This window comes from Colletotrichum paranaense (assembly GCF_030867605.1).
Source record: "Colletotrichum paranaense strain IMI 384185 chromosome Unknown Scaffold_5.1, whole genome shotgun sequence".
Taxonomy (NCBI): Eukaryota; Fungi; Ascomycota; class Sordariomycetes; order Glomerellales; family Glomerellaceae; genus Colletotrichum; species Colletotrichum paranaense.
Window position 1 is genome coordinate 1 of NW_026848963.1, and position 25,248 is coordinate 25,248.

General features: G+C 49.4%; 9 protein-coding genes across 9 annotated transcripts; 5 read left to right on the forward strand and 4 right to left on the reverse strand.

Moving 5' to 3' along the window:
* Nucleotides 1-57: 57 nt before the first annotated feature.
* Nucleotides 58-222, forward strand: CPAR01_06290 (uncharacterized protein; the record flags this gene model as incomplete). The annotated part of the gene is made up of 1 exon (XM_060490563.1): nucleotides 58-222. One exon carries the CDS (start codon nucleotides 58-60, stop codon nucleotides 220-222), a length of 165 nt encoding a protein of 54 aa, XP_060349437.1.
* Nucleotides 223-1,055: 833 nt separating this feature from the next.
* On the forward strand, nucleotides 1,056-2,317 carry CPAR01_06291 (uncharacterized protein; the record flags this gene model as incomplete). Its single annotated transcript, XM_060490564.1, has 4 exons — nucleotides 1,056-1,212; nucleotides 1,258-1,320; nucleotides 1,384-1,495; nucleotides 1,552-2,317. The coding sequence occupies 4 exons, from the start codon at nucleotides 1,056-1,058 to the stop codon at nucleotides 2,315-2,317; spliced, it is 1,098 nt and encodes a 365-aa protein (XP_060349438.1).
* A 663-nt stretch (nucleotides 2,318-2,980) lies between these two features.
* CPAR01_06292 (aflatoxin B1 aldehyde reductase member 2) lies at nucleotides 2,981-4,115 on the reverse strand (the record flags this gene model as incomplete). The annotated part of the gene is made up of 4 exons (XM_060490565.1): nucleotides 2,981-3,289; nucleotides 3,347-3,407; nucleotides 3,463-4,022; nucleotides 4,071-4,115. 4 exons carry the CDS (start codon nucleotides 4,113-4,115, stop codon nucleotides 2,981-2,983), a joined length of 975 nt encoding a protein of 324 aa, XP_060349439.1.
* Nucleotides 4,116-4,554: 439 nt separating this feature from the next.
* CPAR01_06293 (uncharacterized protein) lies at nucleotides 4,555-6,255 on the forward strand (the record flags this gene model as incomplete). Its single annotated transcript, XM_060490566.1, has 3 exons — nucleotides 4,555-5,210; nucleotides 5,259-5,879; nucleotides 5,979-6,255. 3 exons carry the CDS (start codon nucleotides 4,555-4,557, stop codon nucleotides 6,253-6,255), a joined length of 1,554 nt encoding a protein of 517 aa, XP_060349440.1.
* Nucleotides 6,256-6,670: 415 nt separating this feature from the next.
* CPAR01_06294 (uncharacterized protein) lies at nucleotides 6,671-8,342 on the reverse strand (the record flags this gene model as incomplete). Its single annotated transcript, XM_060490567.1, has 2 exons — nucleotides 6,671-7,754; nucleotides 7,843-8,342. The coding sequence occupies 2 exons, from the start codon at nucleotides 8,340-8,342 to the stop codon at nucleotides 6,671-6,673; spliced, it is 1,584 nt and encodes a 527-aa protein (XP_060349441.1).
* A 3,147-nt stretch (nucleotides 8,343-11,489) lies between these two features.
* On the forward strand, nucleotides 11,490-19,171 carry CPAR01_06295 (mycocerosic acid synthase; the record flags this gene model as incomplete). Its single annotated transcript, XM_060490568.1, has 7 exons — nucleotides 11,490-11,663; nucleotides 11,720-12,133; nucleotides 12,194-13,040; nucleotides 13,098-13,511; nucleotides 13,570-13,785; nucleotides 13,847-18,234; nucleotides 18,293-19,171. The coding sequence occupies 7 exons, from the start codon at nucleotides 11,490-11,492 to the stop codon at nucleotides 19,169-19,171; spliced, it is 7,332 nt and encodes a 2,443-aa protein (XP_060349442.1).
* A 1,334-nt stretch (nucleotides 19,172-20,505) lies between these two features.
* CPAR01_06296 (uncharacterized protein) lies at nucleotides 20,506-20,814 on the forward strand (the record flags this gene model as incomplete). The annotated part of the gene is made up of 2 exons (XM_060490569.1): nucleotides 20,506-20,608; nucleotides 20,666-20,814. 2 exons carry the CDS (start codon nucleotides 20,506-20,508, stop codon nucleotides 20,812-20,814), a joined length of 252 nt encoding a protein of 83 aa, XP_060349443.1.
* Nucleotides 20,815-23,385: 2,571 nt separating this feature from the next.
* Nucleotides 23,386-24,231, reverse strand: CPAR01_06297 (uncharacterized protein; the record flags this gene model as incomplete). The annotated part of the gene is made up of 1 exon (XM_060490570.1): nucleotides 23,386-24,231. One exon carries the CDS (start codon nucleotides 24,229-24,231, stop codon nucleotides 23,386-23,388), a length of 846 nt encoding a protein of 281 aa, XP_060349444.1.
* Nucleotides 24,232-24,305: 74 nt separating this feature from the next.
* On the reverse strand, nucleotides 24,306-24,611 carry CPAR01_06298 (uncharacterized protein; the record flags this gene model as incomplete). Its single annotated transcript, XM_060490571.1, has 1 exon — nucleotides 24,306-24,611. The coding sequence occupies one exon, from the start codon at nucleotides 24,609-24,611 to the stop codon at nucleotides 24,306-24,308; it is 306 nt and encodes a 101-aa protein (XP_060349445.1).
* Nucleotides 24,612-25,248: the final 637 nt, after the last annotated feature.

A 25,248-nucleotide genomic window follows, 5' to 3' on the forward strand; every position in this document is an offset into this window, starting at 1 on the left:
CGCTTGGTGCTCGTCACGACGACGATCCCTGGTCTCAGTGTTACTGCCACCTCAACTATGCCAATGGGCTCCGATGGTGCCCAGACGATCATGATCCAGGTTCCTGGCGTGGCCACAGCCACGGCGTACCCTAACCCTAACCCTAACCCTAACCCTAACCCTAACCCTAACCCTAACCCTAACCCTAACCCTAACCCTAACCCTAACGCCCGATACCAGTGAAGCCTGTTTGGGGCCATTGGCTTGTTAAGACGGTACTTCGCTCCCTGTAATGCCTGAGTCCCCCGAGAGTGAGCTCACTGAGTCAACAGATGACCCAGCCCAATGTTGCGTGGGAAAATAGCAGTGAATACTAAAGAGACCATGGCAGATATTCCAAAGATGTCACTCTAATGCGGTTTTGAGACATACTTTGCAACATTCAAACAACTTATAGCTTTCTTATGAATCGCACATTGATCCTTCACGTCCAGTTATAGTAGTATCGTACAGAAATAGATAGTGTAAGCTCGCCGAAGTAGGAGTAACCCAAGATAAGTACTGAATTTATACGGTGCCGCAGTTCTCTTATCATCCCTACTAAAGTTTGGCCAAGGCCTCCGGCGGTAGTAGACTTAGGAACCGATTCTATACCTCTCGGTATCCGACCCGCCGGCTGAGTCTAATACTTACGTTAAATAGAACGGGTCAAAACTCGGCAAGAGAACGGATGATTAAGAACTGTACTGCAAAACTTGCCAGGGTTCACGGCCGAAGAACACTACTACCGAACACGATGGGTCGACACCCATCTTTATAGCTACTCTAGTTATTAATAGATAAGGAATCTAGCTACTTATGAGTCTAATAACCTTTAAAAAAAAAGCCTTGAATAGGGTGCCTTAATTATATTAGAAGATATTAATAGGAAGTATCTAATGCGCTTACTTCCTCGTGCTTTGAACGTCAGTACTAACAGACACTATGTATAATGCCTATCCTTTGCCAGTCAGCATCATCACTCTATATATCAACACCATCCAGCCAAGTGAAGTGTGAGACTCAAAGCAGCCATAATGATAACGCCTGCTGAAGTCAAAGGAGGACCAGGCCTTTCTATCCATCTACTCGACCCCTCTATACCGCTCTACCCTGGCTTCATTATCCGCGGCCACGTCACCCAAAAATCGCACATCGTCGCCGCCTTTGCTACCATTCGCTTTTGTCTAATGGGTGGCTCAGCCGGCTGACTACAAATACCGTGGGGCAGATCCATAGATTGTTATGATGCCGGCTTCGAGTTCTGGAACCAGAACGCCGTATCGCAAGTCGTCCACCGGGGTCCGTTGCATATCGTATTAAAGCCCAATACCGCATCGCAGACATGGCCTTGTACGCTCACAGTGCCTCTACACACGGATGGCAAGGCCCTGAATGAGGGGCTTCGAAGGGTCCAACGGGAGGCCAGCTATCTCCGCGCACCGGAAGACGTAACAGGCAAGCAGGCACTGCCAGAGTAGCCACTACCGGCGAGTTGCGGCATGACAATCTGTGAAGGGCACAGGTTCGTAGAGTACTTTCTCGAAGCGGTGATACTGGTGGAGGGGAAGAAGATGCACCCTCTCGAGGCAACGCTGCCAGTGCGGGTATCGTCACGGCTGGCGCGGGCGGTGAACACGGATTTCGAAATGCGTGGCACGATGACGGAAGGATCTGTGACAAGCCATCGGGAATGGAGCACGCGGAACTGACGTGGAATCAGAAAATGCAGATGTTCCTCGGTTCGAAAAGGGTGCCGGCATGGCACTTCAAGTTACGAGTGGAGTGTTCCTCGGTCATTCAATTGGGCAACCCTGCCGCTACCCCGTTCCGGCTCAACATCATCCCCGACCGTGCGAAGAGCTCCGACCTACTTCGCGATGTCCTGCAAAAGGTTTATCTGACGAACGCGGTGATCAATCTCTTGACGATAGCGGGTGTATCGTGCCCAGGAAGAGGTGAAGCGCACGAGGGTAAATGTACCGAAACAATGACGTTGCACATTGACCAGGCCATCGCGGTTAAGACTGGTTTGCTCCTGGTTCCATTAGCTGCGGGAGAGAGGGCATTGGAGTTGAGCGCACCTTTGGATGCGCGCAGTCGCTCGGCACCGCGCGAGCATAAACATCATTTTCCACTGGGGCCGGATTACACAACGTACGGCTTTTTTTTGGCTCACACTTTCAAGTGGAAGTTCCACCTTGTCGTCGCAGGGGAGTCATGGAAGTGTAGCGGGTCTCAAGAGTTTGTTGTGTCGCCGGCTGTTGAGAGGGTGGCAGCTGCAGACACACAGTCATGACCGCCATCCGCTGGTGCCGCGGGGGAGCTTCCGGCGTATGACGGAACGCGTAGACCAGTGCCGGCTTATGAGAATGTCGTTGGTAATGGAGAAAGTTCGACCTCGGGATACGAGAAGTCATAGATTATCAACTGCATAGGATTTGTAAGGGCGATGGCTCATGGCTGATGGGGCAATGGCATGATTTTCCAAGTAAGGCCTAGGCTTTATCCTCAATATAAACATCTGCTTTGTACTTGTCTTTCGATGATTCTTGATAGCACAATACAAGTGTAAGATATTAGTAAGTAACGAGGACTTGTGCTACTACATTTATAGCTGTGGCAATCGCGTGGCTTAAAAAGAGTAGCCATGAGGTCACTTTGCTCTGTCTTACTTCCTTTCTTCAAGTTCTTCCTTGAGTTTACCTTTCTTGGCCTCTTCCCCTCGTAGGTTCTTTTCCATTCCCGTTTATTTAGTTCGACTCGCTCTTCCCCTCTGGTTCCTTTAACAACATGTTGTACTTATACCGATTGAAAATGGCCTCCGCCTCTTTACCTGCTGTGCCTAGTCTCGCCACCTCCAACGCCTTGTCGGCCCTTGTCATCCCACCCCTTTCCGTCTCGACATCTTCCGATGATACTTCTCCCTGATCTCGTTATTCAATTGCTCCTTTTCACTTGTTTATAAGTGGTAAGGAGGCTCGGCGCCTTCTACTGTACTATAAATAGAGTTTATGGCAACCGCAAGATCCTCGGGAAGAGGACCAGCCTCAAGGGCATCGAGCGTTTCATGAAGCTGTTCCATCTTGGAAACACCAAAGATGACAGCATCGCCATGCTTTCCATCCAGGTTACTATGAAATGCTGTCCATCGCAATGCTGCAGCGTGTCCATTGATGCCGTGGTTTTCTGCAAGCTCAAGTATTGTAGCTACTGCAATGCGGACCGGGGGTTTCCGATAGAGGTAAGTGTAAATGTTGCCTAGGAAGTTCTGTGTTCTTTGAGTTAGATTAATGACTCAACTTGGAACACCAGCCTCTTGACCTACATCCCGTTTCCATCGTCCCGAAGAAGCAGTATGGCCTGAGAAAAGACCGCCAGCCGCGGGACTACACCATAGTTAACTCGCATTCAGCTCTCGAATCACCAGGGTTGCAGACGTACCTATACGCGTAGAAGGCCATATTATGCTTACGCAAAAGGGGAAACAACTCCTTCTCCGCTCCTCTCACAATGGCGTTATAATGTCCCTCATACACACCAGGCTTCCTATACCCATGTCGCTCGCAGATATCGAGTATTCGTTGCACCTCAGTAGCTGAATAGTTTGAAAGACCGTACCTTTTGAATTTTCCTTGTTTCAGAGCGGTGTCCATCGCTTTGATTGTTTCCTCAAAGGGAGTATGGCGGTCCGGAAAATGCAAAAACATGGTCTCGACAGTGTGTGTTTGGAGATCCTCCAGTGATTGATCAATGCTAAGTCCGAGCTTTGTGGGTAGATGATCTCCCGGGTCTGCGCTGTGGACTTTTGTGTGGATTGTGAACCGAGAGGCGCCTTTAGCCCTGCCGAGACGTGACTCGGATGCACCTGGTAGATTCGGAGAGTAATCGCGAGCTGTGTCGAGGTGGCTGTATCCACGGCCATAGAAGCCATCTAGAAGAGATTGGACATCTTGCTCGGCATCAAAGTGAGAGGTTTCGGGGTCGACAATGGAGTCTCCAACCTGGTGACGTATCAGCGGCATTCAGTTAGCAACATGAAGAGTGCCCACACTGTGTGTGCCGAGTATAATCGTGGGAGGCAATGTGAAAGTCATCATGGGAAGCGAACAATGCCTAAAGAAGTTCGAGGCCAGACAACTCAGCTTATAGTGAGCAGCACCAGTACTGGGGGATAAGCCGGAGTCTAATGGACCGTTTTATGCTTAGGTTCACGGCGAATTCTTGCGGTGTGCTTTCGGAGGCAATTTGGCCTCCGCTTGACCGAAAGTCCGACAGAATGACCAGGGCAAGGAGCTGTTGGATTCGGTCGATGCACGGTCATCTTGCTATGCAGATGATGACCATGCGACCACAAGTCCCCGTACGAGCTGATCGCCGATATAGTGATGCGACTCCACCACAATGGAATTGGAAGAACGCATGCACAGAGTTGATTGTGAGAGGTAAAACCAAGTACTATACATATAATTTGGCCATGCAGGTTAGCAAGTGGCTGCGAAATATCCAAGTAAATCGTCCTGTCGTAGTCTCAAAATGATCTTTTTCTCAAACAAACCTGTTCAGGTTTTCGGGGCTCTGATCATCGCTCTCCTGGCCGCCGCCGTTTCCCTTCGCAGCACTAAGACCGAACGACAGCCTCCAGTCATCGGTAAGAACAACACTGTGTTGTTTGTTACCAATGTTGAGCATGGGCTCTCGAACGTTCACGTTGCGACAGTCTATTCTCTGTTAGAACGTCACCCAGAGATCATAGTCCATTTTGCATCATGGCCCAAGATCGAGCCCAAGATCGACAGGATGTCCGCCCACGCCCGCATAAAATCTCCGTCATCTCGTCCCGCCATCTTTCATCAACTGCCCGCACCAAAGTCCTCCGACGCCTCTGGGTTCAACTTCACACCAAATTGGATACGCCCACCTGGGATCCAAGGACTAAAAGGACTTAATGATGACATGGCTATGTTCGTCTCACGGTGGACGGGAGAAGACCACCTCATGATCCACAACCATGTACAGAAACTCATTAGAGAGATCGATCCCGCTGTCGTAGTACTCGATATGTTCCACCGGCCGGGGATGGACGCGACCCGAGGCGATAATCGCTTGCACGCCATCTTGTCGCCGAACGTTCTGGCCGACGTGTTCGGTGGTGCACAGCCCTGGCTCAGAGGTTTTTGGCAATTCCCGGCGTAAGCTAACCCTAACCTCCAAGTAGAGAATCGTACTGAAGAAAGCAGCCTTGGCTCAGGCCATGACTTCCCTGTTCCGTGGCGAGACATTCCCTCGAATATCTACCAGATGGGTAGTTTTGCATGGGCCATGCTATTTAATCCGGAGCTCGTCGAGAAGCGTAAGTTCCTAGCCAGCCACAATCTCGAGGACCCAATCGGCTTTTTCACCATTCACCAGCCTGGAAACGGCGTGTTCATCTCCCAAGACACAGCTGCTGCCTCCATTCCGCTCAGCTCAGTTCCAGCCAACGTCACCACAACGGGTCCTATTGTGATTTCGGTCGCCTCGGCCGCAGAACAAGACATTGATTTAACGTTATGGCTAAGGAGGGCTCCGACGGTACTTATCAACCTTGGTAGTTTGTTTGAATACGATGCCGACAGAGCAAGCAGCATGGCCGGCGCATTAAAGGCTGTCCTGAGACGCACGAGTGTGCAGGTTCTGTGGAAGATGAACACTTGTCTCGATGATAAAGAATGGAGGCCCTTGGTGGAGGAATTCATTGCGAACGATAGGCTCAGGGTATTGAAGTGGTTGACGGTGGATCCAGCTGCTCTACTCGAGACGGGCGATATCATTGCTTCCGTCCACCATGGCGGGGCTAATTGCTATCACGAAGCTCTCGCGTGAGTGTTAACACTGTCTCGAGACATTCGTCATGGCCTATGCCACTGCGAACAATCTGGTATCTCTTGGCGGATGGGTGCTAATGCGAGGCATACTAGGACTGGCGTGCCGCATCTCATTCTGGCGACTTGGCTCGACTTGTATAACTACGCCGCTAGGGTTGAGCAAGTCGGGATTGGAATATGGGGCAACAGAAAATCAGCCCCTGGCTTCTCTCTTGACGAGCTTAGTGAAGCCCTCTTGCGGCTCGTGGATGGAGGGCCCGAAAGCGTCGCCAAAAGAGACAATGCGAGGGCAATACAGCAGACGCTTCGCCGTCCGGGCAGAGATATCGCCGCAGACGAAATTGCCCGACTCGCTGCTAGAGGAATTTGACTAATCATGGGCTGGATAAATTTTGGTTCTAAGTCGTATGCATGCGAAAAGGTTCTTTATATGGATCATCAGCCACCAGAGTACTACTTTGTTCCTGCTCTGATTTCTTGAACGAGAGCTTGAGCCTACTAGTGGTCAACAGTGGAAGCCATAAAACTTAAAGCCTGCTTGATTATTTCATGATCCTGTTCAACTCTCGATCTTCATGATATGCGGCGGTTTCCATCCTTTCGAGACGTTAAAAGAGACTGGAACCCCGCAGTGATGTAACGAACCACTACTTCAAAAGGAAGTGGATTTATGAATGGCAGGTATTGTCTTGTTTCGTGTTTGAAAATAGTTTAGCTCCTTTCTATTTCCAGATTCAACGACTTTGATCTTGCTCTACCTTTGGGTTTACCACCACGAATGCTCATTACTCAAATACTTTTGGGAACTTGTCCCGAACAAGATCCGCATCTTCGTCTTCCGAAGAATATTTCTCCTGGGCTGACCTGACTAGATGCACCGATTGCTCACTTCTTGGTGTGATGCTGTATGGGAAGTCGACTGGACGACAAATCAAGCCACTCGTAGTAGCGATCTGGGGCGCAATTTCATTACCCGAGTCATCAACAGCCATGTTGATATCAAATGTCGCCAAGAGACGCGCAATGGTAATGAAGAGACTCTCATCCGCCAGAAATCGGCCGGGACAAATCCTTCGACCGTACCCAAAGGCTTCATCCGTGGGATCTGGCTCATTACGAGGTGCCGAATATCGGGCAGGGTCAAAGGAAGAGGGATCCAAATATGTATGAGGATCATGCAAGAACCACCATATCGACGGCAGCAAGTACGTCCCTTTGGGAATTTCAAAGCCTCGGTAGCTGATGTCTTCATCGGTCCGATGGGCAACGCCTAATGGCGCCACGTGGAGCCATCGCAAAGCTTCCTTCACTACGCCATTGATATATGGCAAGCGATCTCGGTCTCCAAAGTCAGGCAACCTCTCTCTGCCGACAATACCATCAATCTCCGCCTGTGCTTTCTTCTGGACATCTGGGAATAGGATCATGGCTAGGATGAAGCTGTGAAGGGCTGACGCAGTGGTGTCGGCTCCCCCGCCGTACATGACCAAGGCTGTCTTCTTGATGTCATCCTCGGAATAGTCGTTCTTGGTCCCGCAGTCGACAATACTGTCTTCTTTAAGAAGTGACGAGACGAATGAGTGTTCATGGGTTCCTTTGGACATTTTTTCCTGTACGAATAAGTAGGGGACGTCTTGTGTCGTCTGCAGAAGCCTTCTCCATTCTCGACCCTGCTTCTTAAAGGACGTCGCTGGAAGGCCTTCTGGAAGATGCTGCAGTATGGGCATGATATCCACAGCCCAAGCGAGCAGGACAGTTGCAAGTGCAAACACGTCCATCGTGCGCTCTATCAGATGAACCAAAGGGTCGGTTCCGCTGTGCGAAATAGAATAGCCATAGGTTATCTTGAGAATGATGGCGCTCGCCTCACTATACGAATTCAGTTAGGGACAATCTAAAGCATATTGATGGATATCGAGTCGGTGCCTCCGCGTTCATTCAGGCTATGTAAACTTACGTCTTGATGTGCTGCGCCAAGTTGGCTGGATCATCCAGAACTCGGAGAAGAAATCGATGTGACTCTGGCTCGATATTGTCCCGAAATCGTGCTGCCATTACCTTCGTCCCAAATTGCTGGTGGACCAATTTGCGATGCCGTCGAAATGTTCCATCGTATTGTTGAAGATTGAGGAGCGATGCGAATCCGCACATGTCCGCAAACCGCATATAAGGGCGACCCGAGGTCTTTGTCGAGGACTTGGTCAGCAAGTCGTGCGCAGCCTGACGATCATGAAGAAGTACGATCCTCTGCCCCAAGATATGAATGGAACTGATAGGACCATAGATGTCTTTGAATTTGAGCCAATGCTTATACTCGGGAATGCCGGTCGGAGGCAGATCTCTGACATTCCCAAGGATAGGGAAAGGCTTAGGCCCAGGAGGGAGATTGTAGCTTCTCTTTCTGCAACTATAGAACCAATAGAACAAAGCAGACACGATAATGGCGGCCGATATCATACTGTTCTTAGGATTCCGATACAATAAAGCAAAGATATGTTTTCAAGCGAGATGCGGTCGTGTGGTACAGCCCAAGAATCCCCCAGTGACCATGCTGCCTTATAATTGTCGCGTATTCACTCAGACTTTGGGCCTTTGGGCCTTCTACATCGACAGCACCGCTCTTTGGTGGACATGGCGGGGAATTTCGAATTCGTGGTGAAACCTACTGTGGTTATATGTGGAGCAAATCCACTTTATGACAACCTGTTAGAAACAGGGGTGGGTGACAAGAGAGGCAACTGTCATGGGATATTATAATTCTGCCCAGTGTTTTTTCAATGAGCAGTGAGAAGACAGCCATCCGACTGGAACTTTTGCTTCTTGGAACGTATGAATCCCCGGAACATGCATGGTTTATTCCCATCCCACCTGAACTAACCCTGTTCAGGTTGGATCTTGTACTTCCGAGTGTTTGGATGGTAGTACAACTGTGACTTAGACTTTAGACCGCCATTTTTTCCACTTATGGCAATTATTGTCACTCCAAGGGTTATCATGGCCAGAACACAAATCCGCCGACGAATCTCTTTGCTCAGCTACTCACTCTCACAAATTTCGGCCTATTATTTTTTCACGTCCTTTCATCTCCAGCTTTTCTGTATTTCAAGGTATTATAATATCATTGCAGGAAGTCTTCTAACTTCGACCCTCAGGCTGAGACAACGACCCCGAACAAGAGAAATACAAACTATCTATATTAATTCCATACTCTAACAGCGCCTAGGATAATTGAAAGAGGAGGCTGCTGTCAATTTCTCTGAATCCAGCAAGTATTGCATACATATGTCACCAACGAACGTGATCCTGATGATGGCTATCGTCCTCTGGAAAAGAGATGTATTGGCCGTATGATGTCTTGTCCATCGCTTAAATCTCAATGGCAATTATCCATCTTCGGACGCTAGCGATGTCTCTCACTTGTCCGAGTGTAGTCTGTAGGATATTGACAAGTGGAGAAAGTCAATTCCTACACAGAACCTAATATGGACTAAGGTACCGTAGCACTATCGACATGTAGGTAGCCCTGAAATGACCTCAGGCGAAAAGCCAGAGGCCGATCCGGACAACAGTTCAGCAATGTCAGCGACGCAGCTCAACGTAAAGGAGCATTGTCTGATGAATAGTATCCTAACCAATCATTATTCCTGCGATGTCATGGTGTGAGGTGACTTTGAACGCCGAACTGGGGATGGCTGCTACATGATTGCCAACTCGACTAGTTTACCAACGTAGATTCCTGCATGCATCGACGCCTCGCGTTTCATCAAGGAGATACCGCCAGCCAGCATCATGTATGGACCAGCCATCCCGCAAAAGCGTCCCAATCACCTAGCGCCGTAAGCCGTGCTTTTCCATTCGCCGAAGTGTAAAGCCGAAGCCTAATGGTTGCCGATGTCGGCGAAGACTCACCTCTGTCGGAACTTGTGGGCTACATTCGCCGTTGACTGTAAGCTGCGTCTAGCAGCATTTGGAGCTTATCCTTGGTATGAAAGCCTAAATCAGAGACAAATGCACCATAACCCCTCGCTTTGATGCCCACCCGCCCACGAGCAAGTTTGTAGTAGACCATTGCCCAGACGATGTTAACGGCTTTTATTTTAGGTTTGCAAACCCCCTTACACACCGGTATTTGGGAGATGACTTGACTAACATCGGGGCAATCCTGTGAAATTGAAGTGAACGCCGATGGCCGATATATATCTACGATTACGATAGGGAAAGGCCTCGTGCAAGACTCGGAATTGGATGTGTACTTTGGATATCAGAGAGTATATTAGAGTACGGTCTGTAGTAAACGAATTTTGCCTTGTGTTTGGGCTGGGTGAATGTGTCTCAATGACGCTACACAATGTACGGTCATGATGTAAGGACATGATGTCAAGTCAGCATGTAAGGTCATATACTATTCCTTATCTGCGACGCTAGCCTGTTTAAGCTTTTACTGTCACGACTGCTTCAGTGCCCCACAAAAGTGTCGTCTTAGCACAAAATCGAACTAGAACAATGTTTGTCTCTAGGGTCGAATACGACAGAGGACTACGACAGAATTGCTGCCGCGTTCACAATGCCGAGCAGCAACTACGGGATGATGAAACATCTACCATCATAGTTGCAACATGCAAACCCCGTTCTGGCTTGCTCACGTCCTGGCAATCACTGAGAGTGCTTGAAGATGAATTATGTAAACAAAGATGGTGGAAGGCTGAAAAACTCACTACCAAACATAAAGTGCGGCTAAGATCATTGTACACCTCCGCTTAGATCGGATGTTCGTTAGTACTTGCTATGTACCAGCCAAATTATTTGCTCCCAGGTGAGTGTAGAACTGCGACTACAACACCAAGTGATATCCAAAAGACTCAATCGTATGATATTCGGAGTGGCTTAATCCTTCAACAGGGTGTCCGAGCGGGATCCCATACATATTATTTCTAGTCTTGCTGTAATGTGATAGGTTTATAATTACGTCCACTATCTGGCTCGTACTAGTATTATCTCAATACAAGCACGATACAAGTCTTTCATTTGTACTTTTGTAACTTTCTTCTTGACGTTATGAGCTTTGTTTGCGACCTGCTCTATACTTGCGACCGTATTTTTACCCCTTCTCGCCCGGATGATGCTTTGACTCATACAGAGTGTGCCCTCCAGTAAAGATCACGCAAACGCTCGGAACGCAGTGTCGTGTCCGCGGCCTCCGATGCCCAGGAAACAAAAGTTCCCTAGAACTCGGGGATTCTTCGCAAGGTTCCAGTGAGTTATTGTTAATGGGGAATAAGCCTCCCTGCAGTGTCCGAATTCTGGGCATTCAGGAAATGGGCTCACCACAACAAAAGTGCGACGTGGATAAGCATGATGAGGGATTGGGCAACATCTAGCCAGTCTTCTGTTAGAGTCCAAACAGCATATATCCAGACACATGGCTATATATATGTATATGTATTCCTTCATTAAGAAAGCAGCCCTTAATCCTTTGTGTTATAAGGTTCTAGTCGTTTTAGGTCATTGCCGTTGAGTTCGAATTCATGTTAAGGTAGTGAACAATACTCACTCCCAACTCGCTGACAACAATCCGACTTCGTCTTCTCTTCTCTGTCAGAAACCATGGCTGAGCCTATTGCCGTCATTGGCCTGGATGCCAAGCTTCCATGCGATGGAGACAGCGTCGAGAAGTTCTTTGATTTTTTGATTGCCGGAAGATCTGCGCGAGCTCCTGTTCCTGGGGATCGCTACAACGCGGAAGCATTCTGGCACCCCGATAATCACAGAGATGGAGTTGTAAGATACCCAGCATTTCTCTCTGATTATCTCAAGCTTGATTGACACGAAAACAGATCGGCGGAAAAGAAGGGCATTTCATGCAAGCCAACGTGAAGGCGTTTGATGCACCATTCTTCGCCATGACTCCAGCAGAGGCTGCGAATCTGGACCCGCAGCAGCGAATGCTGCTTGAATGCGTCTACACAGCGATGGAAAACGCTGGGTACACCATGTCTGACATGCAGGGCTCGCCCACTGGCGTCTATGCGGGAGCGTTCATGTGGGACTACCGAGATCTCTTGATCAAGGACGTGGATACTCCCATGACATACACGGCGTGTGGCACCATTGCCAGTACCCTAGCTGGGCGTGTATCATGGTTCTATGATCTCCGAGGTCCAGCACTAAGTGTTGACACTGCTTGTTCGAGCAGCATGGTTGCCCTTCATCAAGCTGTCATTGGCTTGAAATCACGCGACTGTAACATCGTCAGTGCCAGATCTCATAGCTTCCTCCCTCCCAACTTATGCTGATACGGATCGCGAAAGGCCATTGCCTGTGGCACAAATGTGTTGCTTTCCCCTGAGATGGGCTTGGAGCTGAATGGTCTTGGTGTTCTGGACCCATCTAGTACATCTTACAGTTTTGACAGCAGGGCAAACGGATACGGGAGAGGTGAAGGCATCGCAGCTGTCGTCCTGAAAAGGATGTCCGATGCTCTACGGGACGGAGACAGTAAGTACACCCTTTCTAGTTGCCAGAAAGTTGAGCGCGACTTGAAAATTCTGACACGTGCGGTTTCGCTAGCAATTCGCGCCGTTATTCGCAATACCGGGTGCAACCATGATGGACACTCTCCTGGTCTTACAGCACCTGCCAAGGAGGCCCAGGCTGAGATCATGCGATTGACTTATGAGCAAGCCAAGCTTGACCCCTCAGACACACGCTTCTTTGAGGCTCATGGAACGGGTACGAATGTTGGCGATCCAACAGAGGCTGCTGCCATTAGTGAGATGTTCACGCGGTATCGATCGGCGAAAGAGCCTCTGTACATCGGCGCCCTGAAGAGCAACATTGGCCATACTGAAGGCAACTCGGGCATTGCGTCTTTCATCAAAGGCGTCTTGTGCGTGGAGAGAGGTATCATTCCAGCGAACGCATGGTTTCAGGAAAGAAACCACAAGATCCCGGTCGAATGGCATCTTGAGTTTCCAACTACCTCGATTCCCTGGCCCAAGACCAAGAGAGGCGTTCGCAGAGTCTCGATCAACTCTTTTGGAGTTTCGGGCACCAATGCCCACGTTGTGCTGGAAGATGCGCTTCATTTCCTAAGGGAGCATGGACACGCCGCACCCCACCGTACTATTGAGGTACCGCGGCTGCCAATGACAACTCGTAAGGCCAACTTCCCTTTTGGTGATCCAAAATACAAATACTGAAGTATAATACCAGCAAGCCAAGCACCTCCGGTCATCAATGGAACTCTATACCATCCCCAGCTGTTTGTCTTTAGCAGCCATGATCACGATGGTATCGCCCGACTCTCCGCTGTCTACAAGGATTATCTGCCGAACATGACGGAGCCTCTCTACAATCTCAGCTACACTCTAGCGGCGAAGAGGTCTACCTTCAACTGGCGCACCGCAGTTGTCGCCAACTCTTCCGTGGAACTGAAACATGCGCTATCTCAGGGCCCACGAGCAACTCGCGTTGTTTCCCAGCCCGGCGTCGCTCTCGTGTTCACCGGTCAGGGAGCGCAGTGGGCCCAGATGGGCAACGGTCTCATGTCCTATGAGCCTTATAGAACGAGTCTTGAGTGCGCCGATGCGTATATGAAGACCTTGGGATGTCAGTGGTCTGTCATCGGTGAGTTTTCTCCCAAGTCTTTCCGTCAGTCACAAGTCGAACTAACGTTGAACGACAGACGAGCTTTCTAAGATTTCCAACATGTCTCTCATCAGCGGCGCCGAGTATTCGCAGACTTTGTGCACGGCTCTGCAGGTTGCTTTGGTTGAGCTTCTCCGCGATTGGGGACTCAGAGTTGATGCTGTTGTCGGCCACTCCTCGGGCGAGATCGCGGCCGCGTACTGTGCGGGTGCTATCTCTAAGGAGTGTGCTTGGCGTATCGCGTATTGGAGGGGTAGGTGGCAGCATTTTTGCAATGAACCAATAGAGCATGTAGCTAATCGACCTCACCACAGGAAAACTCTCTGCTAGATTGGCAAACTCTCCAACGCAACCGAAGGGCACGATGGCTGCAGTCGGATTGACTCTGGACAAGACCTTGGAGGCTATTGACCGACTCAACCAGTCCGGGCTCGAATCTGCCGGAACGCTTACCGTCGCTTGCATGAACAGTAATACTAGCCACACTGTGAGTGGTAGTGTTGCAGAGGTTGAGGCACTCATCGACAAGCTCAACGAGGACAAGATCTTTGCGCGGAAGCTTGCAGTAGAAATGGCATACCATTCGAGATTCCTGGAACCCATTTCGCAAGAGTACGTCGAGTGTATCGGAAGGATCCGGCCTCCAAGTTCCAGCGCGAACCATTCTTCCGGCGTGCTTTTCTTCTCGTCAGCATACGGGATACAGATACAACATGCTAAGTTGCAAGACGCGAACTACTGGACCAAAAATCTAACCTCCCCGGTGCGGTTCAATGAATCCGTGACGACCATGCTTCAAGCTCTTAACAGTCTCAAGGGCGATGGTGGTTCATCCCAGCTCATTACAGACATTGTTGAAGTTGGTCCTCATTGCGCTTTGCGGGGCCCTCTCCGAAATATTATCCAGGATGTCAGGGTCAACAGTAGTGTGAAGTACCACCACCTGCTCAAACGGGGCGACTCTGACTTGGAGGTTCTCATGGGAGCAATTGGATCGTTGTTCTCTCGCGGCATTCAAATTGACTTGCTCAAGGTCAACCACACCCTCGGTACCCAGCCGTCAATGATGATTGACCTCCCTCGGTACCCTTTCAACCACACGCGAGAGTATTGGAACGAATGCCGACTAAGCAGAAACTTCCGCTTCCGGCCGTACCCACGACACGAGCTACTTGGAGCGCCAGTCAACGATTGGGATGGAAAGCATGATGCCATCTGGCGCAACTGGATCCGTCTGTCTGAGAATCCATGGGTGGAACACCACACCATCTCGGGATCTGTGCTGTATCCTGCTGCCGGTATGCTTGTTATGGCCATCGAGGGCTGCAAGCAACTGTCGGAGCGTTCGAACCCAGGAAAGCCGATAAAAGGCATCCGGTTCCGCGAAGTCTCTTTCCATTCGGCCTTGCAAGTTCCAGAGGGTGCTTTGGGCGTCGAGTCCCACCTCTATCTTCGCCCTGTTAAGCAAGCTGCCATGGAGACCAAGCCTTCAGCGTGGCGCGAGTTCCAGGTCTGCACAGCCCAGGACGATGACGAATGGCGGGAGCATTGCTGCGGTCAAGTTCTCGTGGAATACGACGAGGCGGCTACGGCTGTTGATGGCGGTCTCGAAGAGCGTGCTTTTAAGGCTCATTGCGAAGCCAGGATTGACCGGAGTCAGCGTAACTTCACGCGGCGCGTTTCGTCCGAAAAGATCTACAAGTCTTGGGAGAATGTCGGCTTGGTCTTCGGCCCAACCTTCCAGACCCTTGAGCACGCCATTGTTGACCATGAAGCCGGCGTCACCCTGGCCAGAGTCAAACCTACGACACCTCTCCTGAAGGCTCTGACACCTTGCGGCTACTTGCAACCGCACTTGATTCACCCTACGACGTTGGATGGTGCGCTTCAAGCATGCCTGGTGCCACTCGTTTCCAACCCTTCCCATAAGCAAAAAAACGCCATTGTCCTGTCTTTCATGGAAGAACTTTGGGTTTCTACTGCGGAGCACTCGGAAGATGGCTATCTCGTTATTGCGGACTCAGTAGCCCACGGCCGCAAGAAACATCACATGTCCTGCACCGCTGTCGATTCCGTTTCAAAAACGCCCATGATTCGAGTTTCGGGATGTATTGTGACAGAGATTGACGGAAACAATGACGACTCGATTTCAGAGCAGGACCCTAGACACAGAGCATGGAGCATCGATTGGGCTCTGGATCCCGAGTTCCTCGATACAGAACAGACAGAGACAGCTTTTTCGGGGCCTGGAGGGTTCCAGAAGTATCTCAGTGTCCTGGCTCACAAGAATCCTTCGATGAAGTTCCTCGACATTAACAAACAAGCTTCTTCTTTCACGGGAGATATTCTGTCCACGTTGTCTCGGCGTTGCGCGCAGTATGACTTTGCCGCAACTTCGTCTTCCTTGGTGGATGAATCAAAGAAGCCCATTTCGGAAGATTATGTGCGATATAAGACTTTTGATATCACGGAGGATCCAACATCCCAGGGCTTCGATGTGGCGTCATATGATCTTTTACTTGTACCGGTGTCTTTGATACCCAATACGCTCATCGATGGGTTCTTAAACATGTGCCTCAGTCTCGTGAGACCTGGTGGTAAGTTCATCTTGACGGCGGCGAGCAGTCCGATCGTGGCAAGGAGCTGGGGCGAGTATCTTGGCGAGACCGGGCTTGCTAGCATCGACGCGGTGCTTTGTGATCAGGGTTCATCAGTCTTGGTGACGACCACCCTAGTAGCGAGCACCCCGTCGTCTCATGGAACTGATGTTGAACCGCCATCTGGAAGCTACTATATCGTAGGAGATCTCTCTTCGCCAGTCCAGCGCGACGTGGCTGAGGAGCTAGCATCCTCTTTGCAGTCAAAGGGCTTGTCGGTCAAGACCGCTACGATCCCACAATACGCTCAGCTCACAGAAGCAGCGTCTAAGGAAGAGATCTCTCAGAGCACCTTTATTGTACTTACGGAACTGGACACGCGTCTACTTGTTTCAGTCAACAACGAGATCCTGAGGGCTTTGAAGGCCATGATTACTGGAAAGCGCCTGCTCTGGGTCAACAAAGAGTTCTCTCCAGACACCGCCCTCGTCAACGGCTTTGCTGCGAGTATCCGATTGGAGAAACCCGAACTTCAGTTTGTCACTCTCACCTTCGATCCACAAGAGAGCAACGGCGTCATCTCAGACAGGATCGCCATAGTAGACGCACACCTTTCGAGCAGCAAGGGTTCTGTGGAAACCATGTACAGGGTTGCCGATGGCCTGGTCACTGTTCCACGCCTCGTCGAGGTCTCCACAATCACTAGGCACATCAAGCAGGCTTTTGCTGGCGACACATCTGAGGTTGCTTTTGGCGCGAATCCGAGTCGACCACTACGACTTCAGGTCCAAACCGTTGGTCTATTGAGTTCGCTCCATTTCGCCAACGACCACCTGCACACTACTCCCCTAGACAACCTCGAGGTCGAATTTCAGACTATGGCTACTGCCGTCAACTTCAAGGACTTGGCCGTCATGCTCGGAAAGATCCAAGAGACACCTGTGGGTCTCGAGGCCGCGGGAATCGTTACCCGAGTCGGCTCGGGAGTCACGCGCTTCAAGCCTGGCGATCGTGTGTTTGGCTTCACTTTCAACGGTGCATATTCTACGTACGGCAGAGGTGCTGAGGGCACTCTGGCCAAGGTACCCGAAGACCATTCCTTTGCCGAAGCCGCGGTTATTCCCATTGTGTACACAACGGCATATGCCTGTCTTTACGACATTGGAGAACTAGAGAAGCGGGTGAGACGCGTCCAGAAGCCTAGCTTGCTGGTTCATGCGGCGGCTGGCGGTGTTGGTCAAGCTGCCATTCAGATGGCTAAACGTGAGGGTGTTGAGATCTTTGCAACAGTTGGCAGCATTGCGAAGCGAGACTTTCTCGAGGAGACATATCAGATACCTCGAGATCACATCTTCTCGAGCCGTGATCTGACCTTCAAGGATGGCATTCAGAGATTGACTGGAGGCCGGGGAGTCGACATTGTCATCAACAGTCTTTCCGGTGACACGCTTCGTGCCACCTGGGAGATTGTTGCGCCGTTTGGATGCTTTGCCGAGATTGGTCTGGCCGACATTGAGTCCAGATCTCGTATCTCTATGGGTACCTTTGCCCGAGGCGTGAGGTTTGAGTCCCTTGAGTTGAATTACATGCGACAAACGGACCCGGAACGACTAGATGGGCTCTTTGCACGCGCCATGGACAGTGTCGTTGGCCGCGATCTCGAGCGTCCCACACCAATCACGAAATACCCCATTTCCAAGATCCAAGATGCCATGCGGTTGATGCAGTCTGGCAAGCACATTGGAAAGATTCTCATTGAGTTCCACTCTGAGGACCTGGTCCGAGTGGTTGAGCCACGGAGACCCCGTGCCAAGTTCGCGTCGGATGCTACCTACATTGTCTCTGGCGGCTTTGGTGGTCTTGGCCTGGAAATTCTCCGTTGGATGGTTAGCCAGGGCGCGCGCAATCTTGTCGTTACTTCACGAAAGGGGCCCGACGACGAAGCTGCCAAGGATCTCATCAGAAGTCTCCAAAGCGATGGCATCAAGGTTGTTGCTCCTTGTTGTGATATTACCGATAAGAAGGAACTTGAGCAGGCCATCACTTCGGCGCTATCTTATCTGCCGCCAGTGCGTGGATGCATCCAGGCTTCTACGGTTCTCAGTGTAAGTAATGGTCCCTCTGGCAGCATTTCTCGCCGACACTACTAATACCTCTTGATAGGACAACGTCTTCGCTGAAATGACCCTCGAGGAGTGGAATGCAGCAGTCAACGTCAAGGTAGCGGGAAGTAGGAACTTGTGGGAAGTCCTCATTGCCACTAAAAACGACAATTCAACACTCGACTTCTTCGTGATGTTGTCGTCTCTCACCAGCGTCACCGGCAACAACGGCCAAGCGAATTATAGCGCGGGCAACTCGTACCAAGACGCCATGGCGCGCTTCTTGTCATCTCAAGGCCACAACGTAATCGCCCTCGACGCCCCAGTGTTGACCGATGCTGGTATGGTCGCTGTGAGACCAATGTTGAGGGAGTATCTTCTCTCGATCGGCTGGGCTAGCATGTCTGTGGAAGAGCTTGTCAATGCGCTGGATTACCACTGTCGCCCCAGGTCCGAGAGCGCAGAGCTCAAGGTAAAGGGTGCTCAAGTCATTCCCAGGCTCTGGTTGCCCAAATACTCGGCGGATGAGGGCGCTGAACAGCCTAAATGGCAGCATGAGCCGATGTATAACCACTTAGTTCTTCACGGCGCTCACAATGGCGGTTCCATGCCCGGCAAGCAAAGCTCTGCTAAGCGCTCAGTTGGCGACCTCATCGCTGCCGCCGAGTCCCTGGGAGATGCTGAGGAAGCCGTGCTTGATGCTTTGCTGGGACAATTGGCCAAGATTCTCAGCTACGAGCTGGCAGATCTTGATCCCTCAAAGCCCTTGAATTCGTATGGTGTAGATTCTTTAGTGGCTGTAGAACTTCGAGTATGGATGACCAAGGAGGTTGGCGCGGACATTTCAGTCTTTGACATTACTGGCGGGCAGGGCATCAAACAGCTTGCCGGAAAGGCCGCAGCTACTTCGAGGTTTCGGCACAATGCTACTGGGAACTAAGCCTGTTTGTCCTTATAGGCAGCAGTCGCTTTGGTAAAAGGGACTTTGTTACTAGCTAACCAGAATCAAATATATAGATAGACGGAAATAATCAATCACTAGGCGCAATGTACCATAAGAGCATCAATTGCTCAAAGCTTCAGGCAATCATTAAAGAATAGTGAGATGTGAAAAAGAAAAATAGATTTATTCGCGCTGGCTAGGGGGATATTCCGGACTACACGGCAAAGTACTCAGCCATTATCTAAGCTGCACGTATGCTTGTTGTGTATAAGGCATGTGTCGAGAGACGGCATTATTCTGGTCGTATTCGATGCCGACGATGTACGGAGTTTTTTTGGTTATGTCCTGGGTATGGAGCAGAGGTTTATTACCCGTACGTCCGGAGCCCCTAAGGCTGAGCTAACGCCGATGCATAGGATCCTCGATATGCAGATGTATAACTATAATATACTTACCTGCTAACGGCGTAGTTGACTTGGTAGGCGACCGCGTTCTGTATTGGCGCGCAAGGGTCACTACGGACTAGCTGTTGGACATACTCTATAGCGTTGTTGATCTGGCTGCGCTGCTACTAGTGTAGTCGACGATGGCAGCAGACTGTACGGGGGGCGGAGGGGAGCACGGCACCATAGACGTGGAAAGTACCTGGGCAGGTGAGCTTCTACCTAGACGTATCGCTGCTCCGGCTCCAGTCAGGGCACCACGGATAGACTTAGACGCACGGCACAAGATTATCGGCATAGCGTCCTATATATGGCTACGTACAACATTAAGCTAATGGTTAAGTCTCCGGTCGTCCCGTATCCCACCGGCCGTGGGTCGACGTCAGTACAAAGGTACGTATCTCCGTGAGGGAATTAAGCCAATTATAAGATAATCCGACTTGATATTCCTTGTTCCCGCAAACTAAAAATCGAGGATTGTCTCCGAGCTGGAGAAAAATTGGAGGAGTTTGTACTGATTTGTACGGACGTTGGCCCCCGACCGACGGGATAAGCTTAAGTAGTGGGCTTGGGGAGATGAATGAATTGCTTTAATATAAGAAGTTTTCAGACGACCTATTCCAGCTTGAACTCAAGAATTCGGTAACACCGAAGTTAAAGTCAGCCTTGGTTTGGTGGCTTAGGTTGCTCGATAACCCACTTCACTTGACAATAGGATTAAAGTAATTAATTGAGAGTTACCGAGCACTCCGGTCAAACAAATCTCAGTCAACTACATATACCTCAATAAATACGTTCGTGTACAATCCTTATGTGTTACCTTGTTATCGTGCTTCTTTACTATCCTGCAAGCAATCATTCAATACTGCCCCCCTTAACACTATTAAGATGCCTTCGACTCTAAAGATCGCTCTTCTAGCCTTCGCCACCCTCGTTGCCGCAGTGCCACCTACCTCTAATAATGACGACGGTAATCTTTTCGTAGTCGAAAGTCAGTGAAACCCCCACTGAATCCGCGCTACGTTATTATTGACTCAATGAGATACAGAGCGATGCGAGGCAGAGTTAGCCAAATGCAATAAGAGCAGCGACTGCTGCGGCCCTGCACCAGTTGCTTGTAGCTACGTCCCCAAATGCGGTGATAACCGTTGCGTGTCTCGTGCTCCTGGTGCATCATCCAACCCCACGTGCCTCTAGACAGCTACTACGTGTCGAGATAAGCGGGATTGCCATAAGATAAGGCTGGGGATTACTTATGAATCCGGCAACTTTGTGGTACTTTGGCAAACCAATTAGGGTCTAAATATACAACTACTTGATACGAGAACGCTGTCGATCATATGATATGCCTCGGCGGACTTGGCGGGTATTGTTTACTATGAGGAAGGAAACAAGGTCTTTTTAAGTACTTCACAAGCCACTCCACAAGAGGTTTACCTTGCCAGTCACAAATCAAAATTGCTAGATTATCAATAGATGGAGGAGTATTCTTAATTATACCGTACACATCTACTCATTGAAGAATGTAGTCATCTTAAGACAGATGTCTTGGAGAGCCCGCTATGACCTTGGGTTTAAGGATAAACAAACCCATATCTATATCCCAACCCGAGGTACTTCGGTTCTATCCCTAATACCCTCAATCACTATCCTAAGGTAGCTTGCACGGGGGCCCGTATACCCTAGTCCGGTCATTAGGTAATCAGATACTTTTGCAGATCAGTATTCACAAGCAGCTTGATTGCAGCCCTGCTTTTTAATCTGGGTTCAGGACAATCTCCAAGGCTGCCTGACCGCAGCGCCTGGGGGCGCGTGGCCTGATACTATTCTGGTATTAGGCTGCACCTTGCTACATGTATGCGGTTGGAACAGCTTAAAGCATTAGAGGCGAGGAAAGAGATAACATAATGCACATGTTTTGAGTAGTTGTTGTAATGTAGATGGTAACTATATGTTTGAACTTTATGTTCTGGTTATTTTGATAGCTTTTATCATGGCTCTGAGAGACGTAATGAGGTTTAGTTCTGGATGAAAGGCGCACCCAATCTCAAGCTCCCCCGCCCGCCTATAATAGCCTCCTCTCGACAAACTTACGAGAATGAGCTTAGACTATTTACCATGCCCTAAGAATTCCAATGCTCTCGCATTACTCCACTGACTCTTGTTCCATTTTTCTTGGCTCGTTCGCCTACTATGGTAAGGTATCAAATAGCTGGAACAATTATGGAAGTGTCCAGTCCGAGACTAAAGGACGATGACCTTTCGCAATCGAGCCCTCCTAACAAGGCTGTTCTGTCGTGTCTTCGAAATTATCATGAGCCGAGAAAAACAGATATCCTTCTGGTCATGCTTGGTATAACTAGGGTTAAAAAAAGCACTTTCACCTTCCACCTTACCAATGACAAGTACAAGCCGGAAGTCGGGCACAGTCTGGATTCTTGTGAGTTCGAGCAGCTTTGGGACCTGATTACCATTGTCCCCCTGAGTCAAGTGCGTCTGAAATTGTCTTACCACTGGTTTAGGTGCGCGAAATGTGAAAGTCTACCAATAGGTCTGTTCCGCCACTCACAATAGTCATCTCATCAACACTCCCGGCTTTGACAACACGTATAGAACTGACAAGATCGTCTTGCGGTCGCTGGGAGCTTGGCTCTCTCTTACCTACAAAAACAGTATTTGTCTTCACGATTTCTATATCTGCATCGCATCACCACCGTGCGAATGCAAAGCTCTACTAAGGTTATTGTGAGTCTGTTCCGCCAGCTATGCGGTGATCATCACCTAACAAAACAATCGACGTCCTCGTGACCACTATGTAGGACGTACTAGACAAAAAGAAGTCGGGAGTGACAAAACAGAGAGAGCTTCTTAGAAACGAGGATTTCTGGGCTTGCATGGTGAAGAAATGAAGTCGAGTGGAGCGACACTATGATATTGACGAATCTGCTAGAGATCTCATCGTCATTTTTCTTCCTTCCACGAGACTGCGAACAGCGTCTAGAGCCCCCACCACAGATGGGGGTGGCGATCCAAGGCGGAATGGTGGATCAGCACAAGGTCCTTGAAAGCATTTTGGCCGGACAGGAAGTGTGCAATACTTTGAAGCCAGGGGAGGCAAGAAAGAGAATCAGGGCCGCGAGCCCTATTATTATGATCGGAGAGGGCAGTTGACAAGTCGTAGTAGTAGGTTCACACTTAAGTTTTCCAATTACTAGGTACTTTCCATAGTACATTTGCAATGTGCAACAACGGTCAGAAACAGGCGAATTAGTGATGCCCCTATCGCTAAAATGCTAATGTCACAAAGTTATAAACGAGCTTGCTAATGGTAGGAATGATATCAACTACTTGGGCCACAGCTTCCTAACTAAGGTGCTTTATGTATTGCATTTCCCTTATTTCTCTATCCATATGTGTACTCTCATGAGATTAGTAGTATTTTCAACTCTAACCTTTAGAACATATCTAAAGTAGCTCTATACGCTATAACTACGTTGGTATATAATCTTGTTCCCCTGCAAAGAAGTAGCTATCAACTACTGAATATATATACTAGACTAAATCTCAAGCCATCCGCGACATTCGAATACAGTTATCCATTGACTTCAAATCCATTATTTCGCCAAGATCGATGAGCTCAGGATTAAGCGTCTTTACCAAAGCCAGTAGAAATCACATTGGGAGACCAGAACTACATAGGTATAATGAATAAGATATATCGCGATACTCAACCTGGGCAATCAAGAACCATCTTCCAAACTATCATTATCAAAACCTCATCGGTTTTGGGACTCGCGATCTTCGTCTACCCCTTGATTGTCCACCCGGTGGTGCGTGGGGTGGTTTAGAGTTTGCAAGCCAGTCCTTTACCCACGGCCAGAGTGTGCTAAGTATGTCTCGAGCCCAGGAAAACATGCCTCCAAACCAATCTAATAAGGTTTCCCATGGTATAAAATAGACTGCGGCCGCGACCCCAGCCCCAATTAAGATTGCTGAGCCGGCAGCTGTTGCAATCATAGATCCTTCAGCAAAGGCAGCACCAACTTTGAGACTCTTGATACCATATTGGTAATGGACGAAGACACCACCTGTTGAAGCCGTGATGGCGGCCACCAGCTTCGAGCCACCGGCAAGTACGCCCATAACGGAAGCAATTATGCCTTTCCACTCTTTCAGCCATCCGTTACCCTCCATAGGCTGACTTCTCATCTTCTCGAACTGTCTTCGCAGCTTTTCCTTTTCGTCATCGGTGAAGTCCCGTTCGAAGGTCCTTTTAGCCTTTGTCCAACGTTCACCTCTTGGATCGATAGGGATTCCAACATCAGGGCCGAAGAACAACCTACCCTTGTGTGATCTAGATTGCCAGTCGTCAAGCTTAGTGTCTCTGAATGTCGAACTTCCATTGATGCAAAGCTGGCCGCCTGTACTGAAGCAAGTCTCGGCCCGCAGCACCATTAGCAACTTAACATTGAGTGGCATCTTGAAGTATACGTCATCGAACTGACTGCTGACGACCAGCACGAGTTCTCGTATCTCGTCCATTTTTCCAAGAACTCGGAGCTCATGTTCAAGTGTAATGTCGGTGGCCACAATCATCTTTGAAGTTCCTTTCATGGTGACAGAGGGTCAGAAATCCTGTTGAAGGAGACGCGACGAACACGAGCTATTGAAAGGGGATTTGAGTCGACTCACCAATCCAGAATCTCTTGTTCCAGAATTTCAGAGGATGCCTCTTCGCTTTTCAACTTCTTGTTGAGCCAAGTTGCATCGCGTTGACCACAAACGACCACAAAGGTTCGGTCTCTTGCTGCCTGGGGCCTACCCAATGCCCGTTTAAATCCCTCAGAGGACTTCTTGAACTTCTTCATGTCGACTTTGATGAAGTCGAATAAAGCATTGACTTCACGGTTGAAATCGTCGCCAATGTTATCGAAAGAAGTCGTCAGATCGGTGGCAGTAGCTAGCACATCAGATTCAGACCGATTCCAATACATGATGGCCAAGCTTCGCTGTTGCTGAAAAGGATTGGACCATGGACCGAACATGCACTCAGCTCTTACTGTATAAGAATGGAGTTGCCAGACCTTGGGCGGCCCATCAATATCAAAGAGTATCTCGGAAGTTGTTTGATGGAAGAATCGTTGCAGACCAGGAAAAGGGCTGCTCTCCCTCTCGAGAACATCGCGCCTACTAATACCCATATACTTCCTCATCTTTTGGAATAGTCCCTCCTACGCTAAGGTATCCAGATGTGTTCCTCCCTCAGACACACTATTTCAAAGCTCAGGAGCACTTTCGACTCGGGTAACACAGCGTGGAGCCATCTGTCACCTAATTACTATTGTACTACGCTATCTATCCCCAGATGATCGGCTTCGAGCACTCATTAGGTCGTAAGAAAGTGCCACAATGCGGCTTTTCACAAACACAACCAATTTCTAAGCCAATCACCCTGCAAGGCACTTTAATGCAAGGTTAGCCAATCACTCTGTGAGGAATTTCAATGCAAGGTGGACTAATTGCGGAGTTAAGTTCTTAGCTGTGTGTCATATTTCAATTTGTGAGGAGCCTGGAGCTTTTCACGCAATCCCATAGCAGCTAGCTACGAGGTATTTCCTCATGGCCTCGATA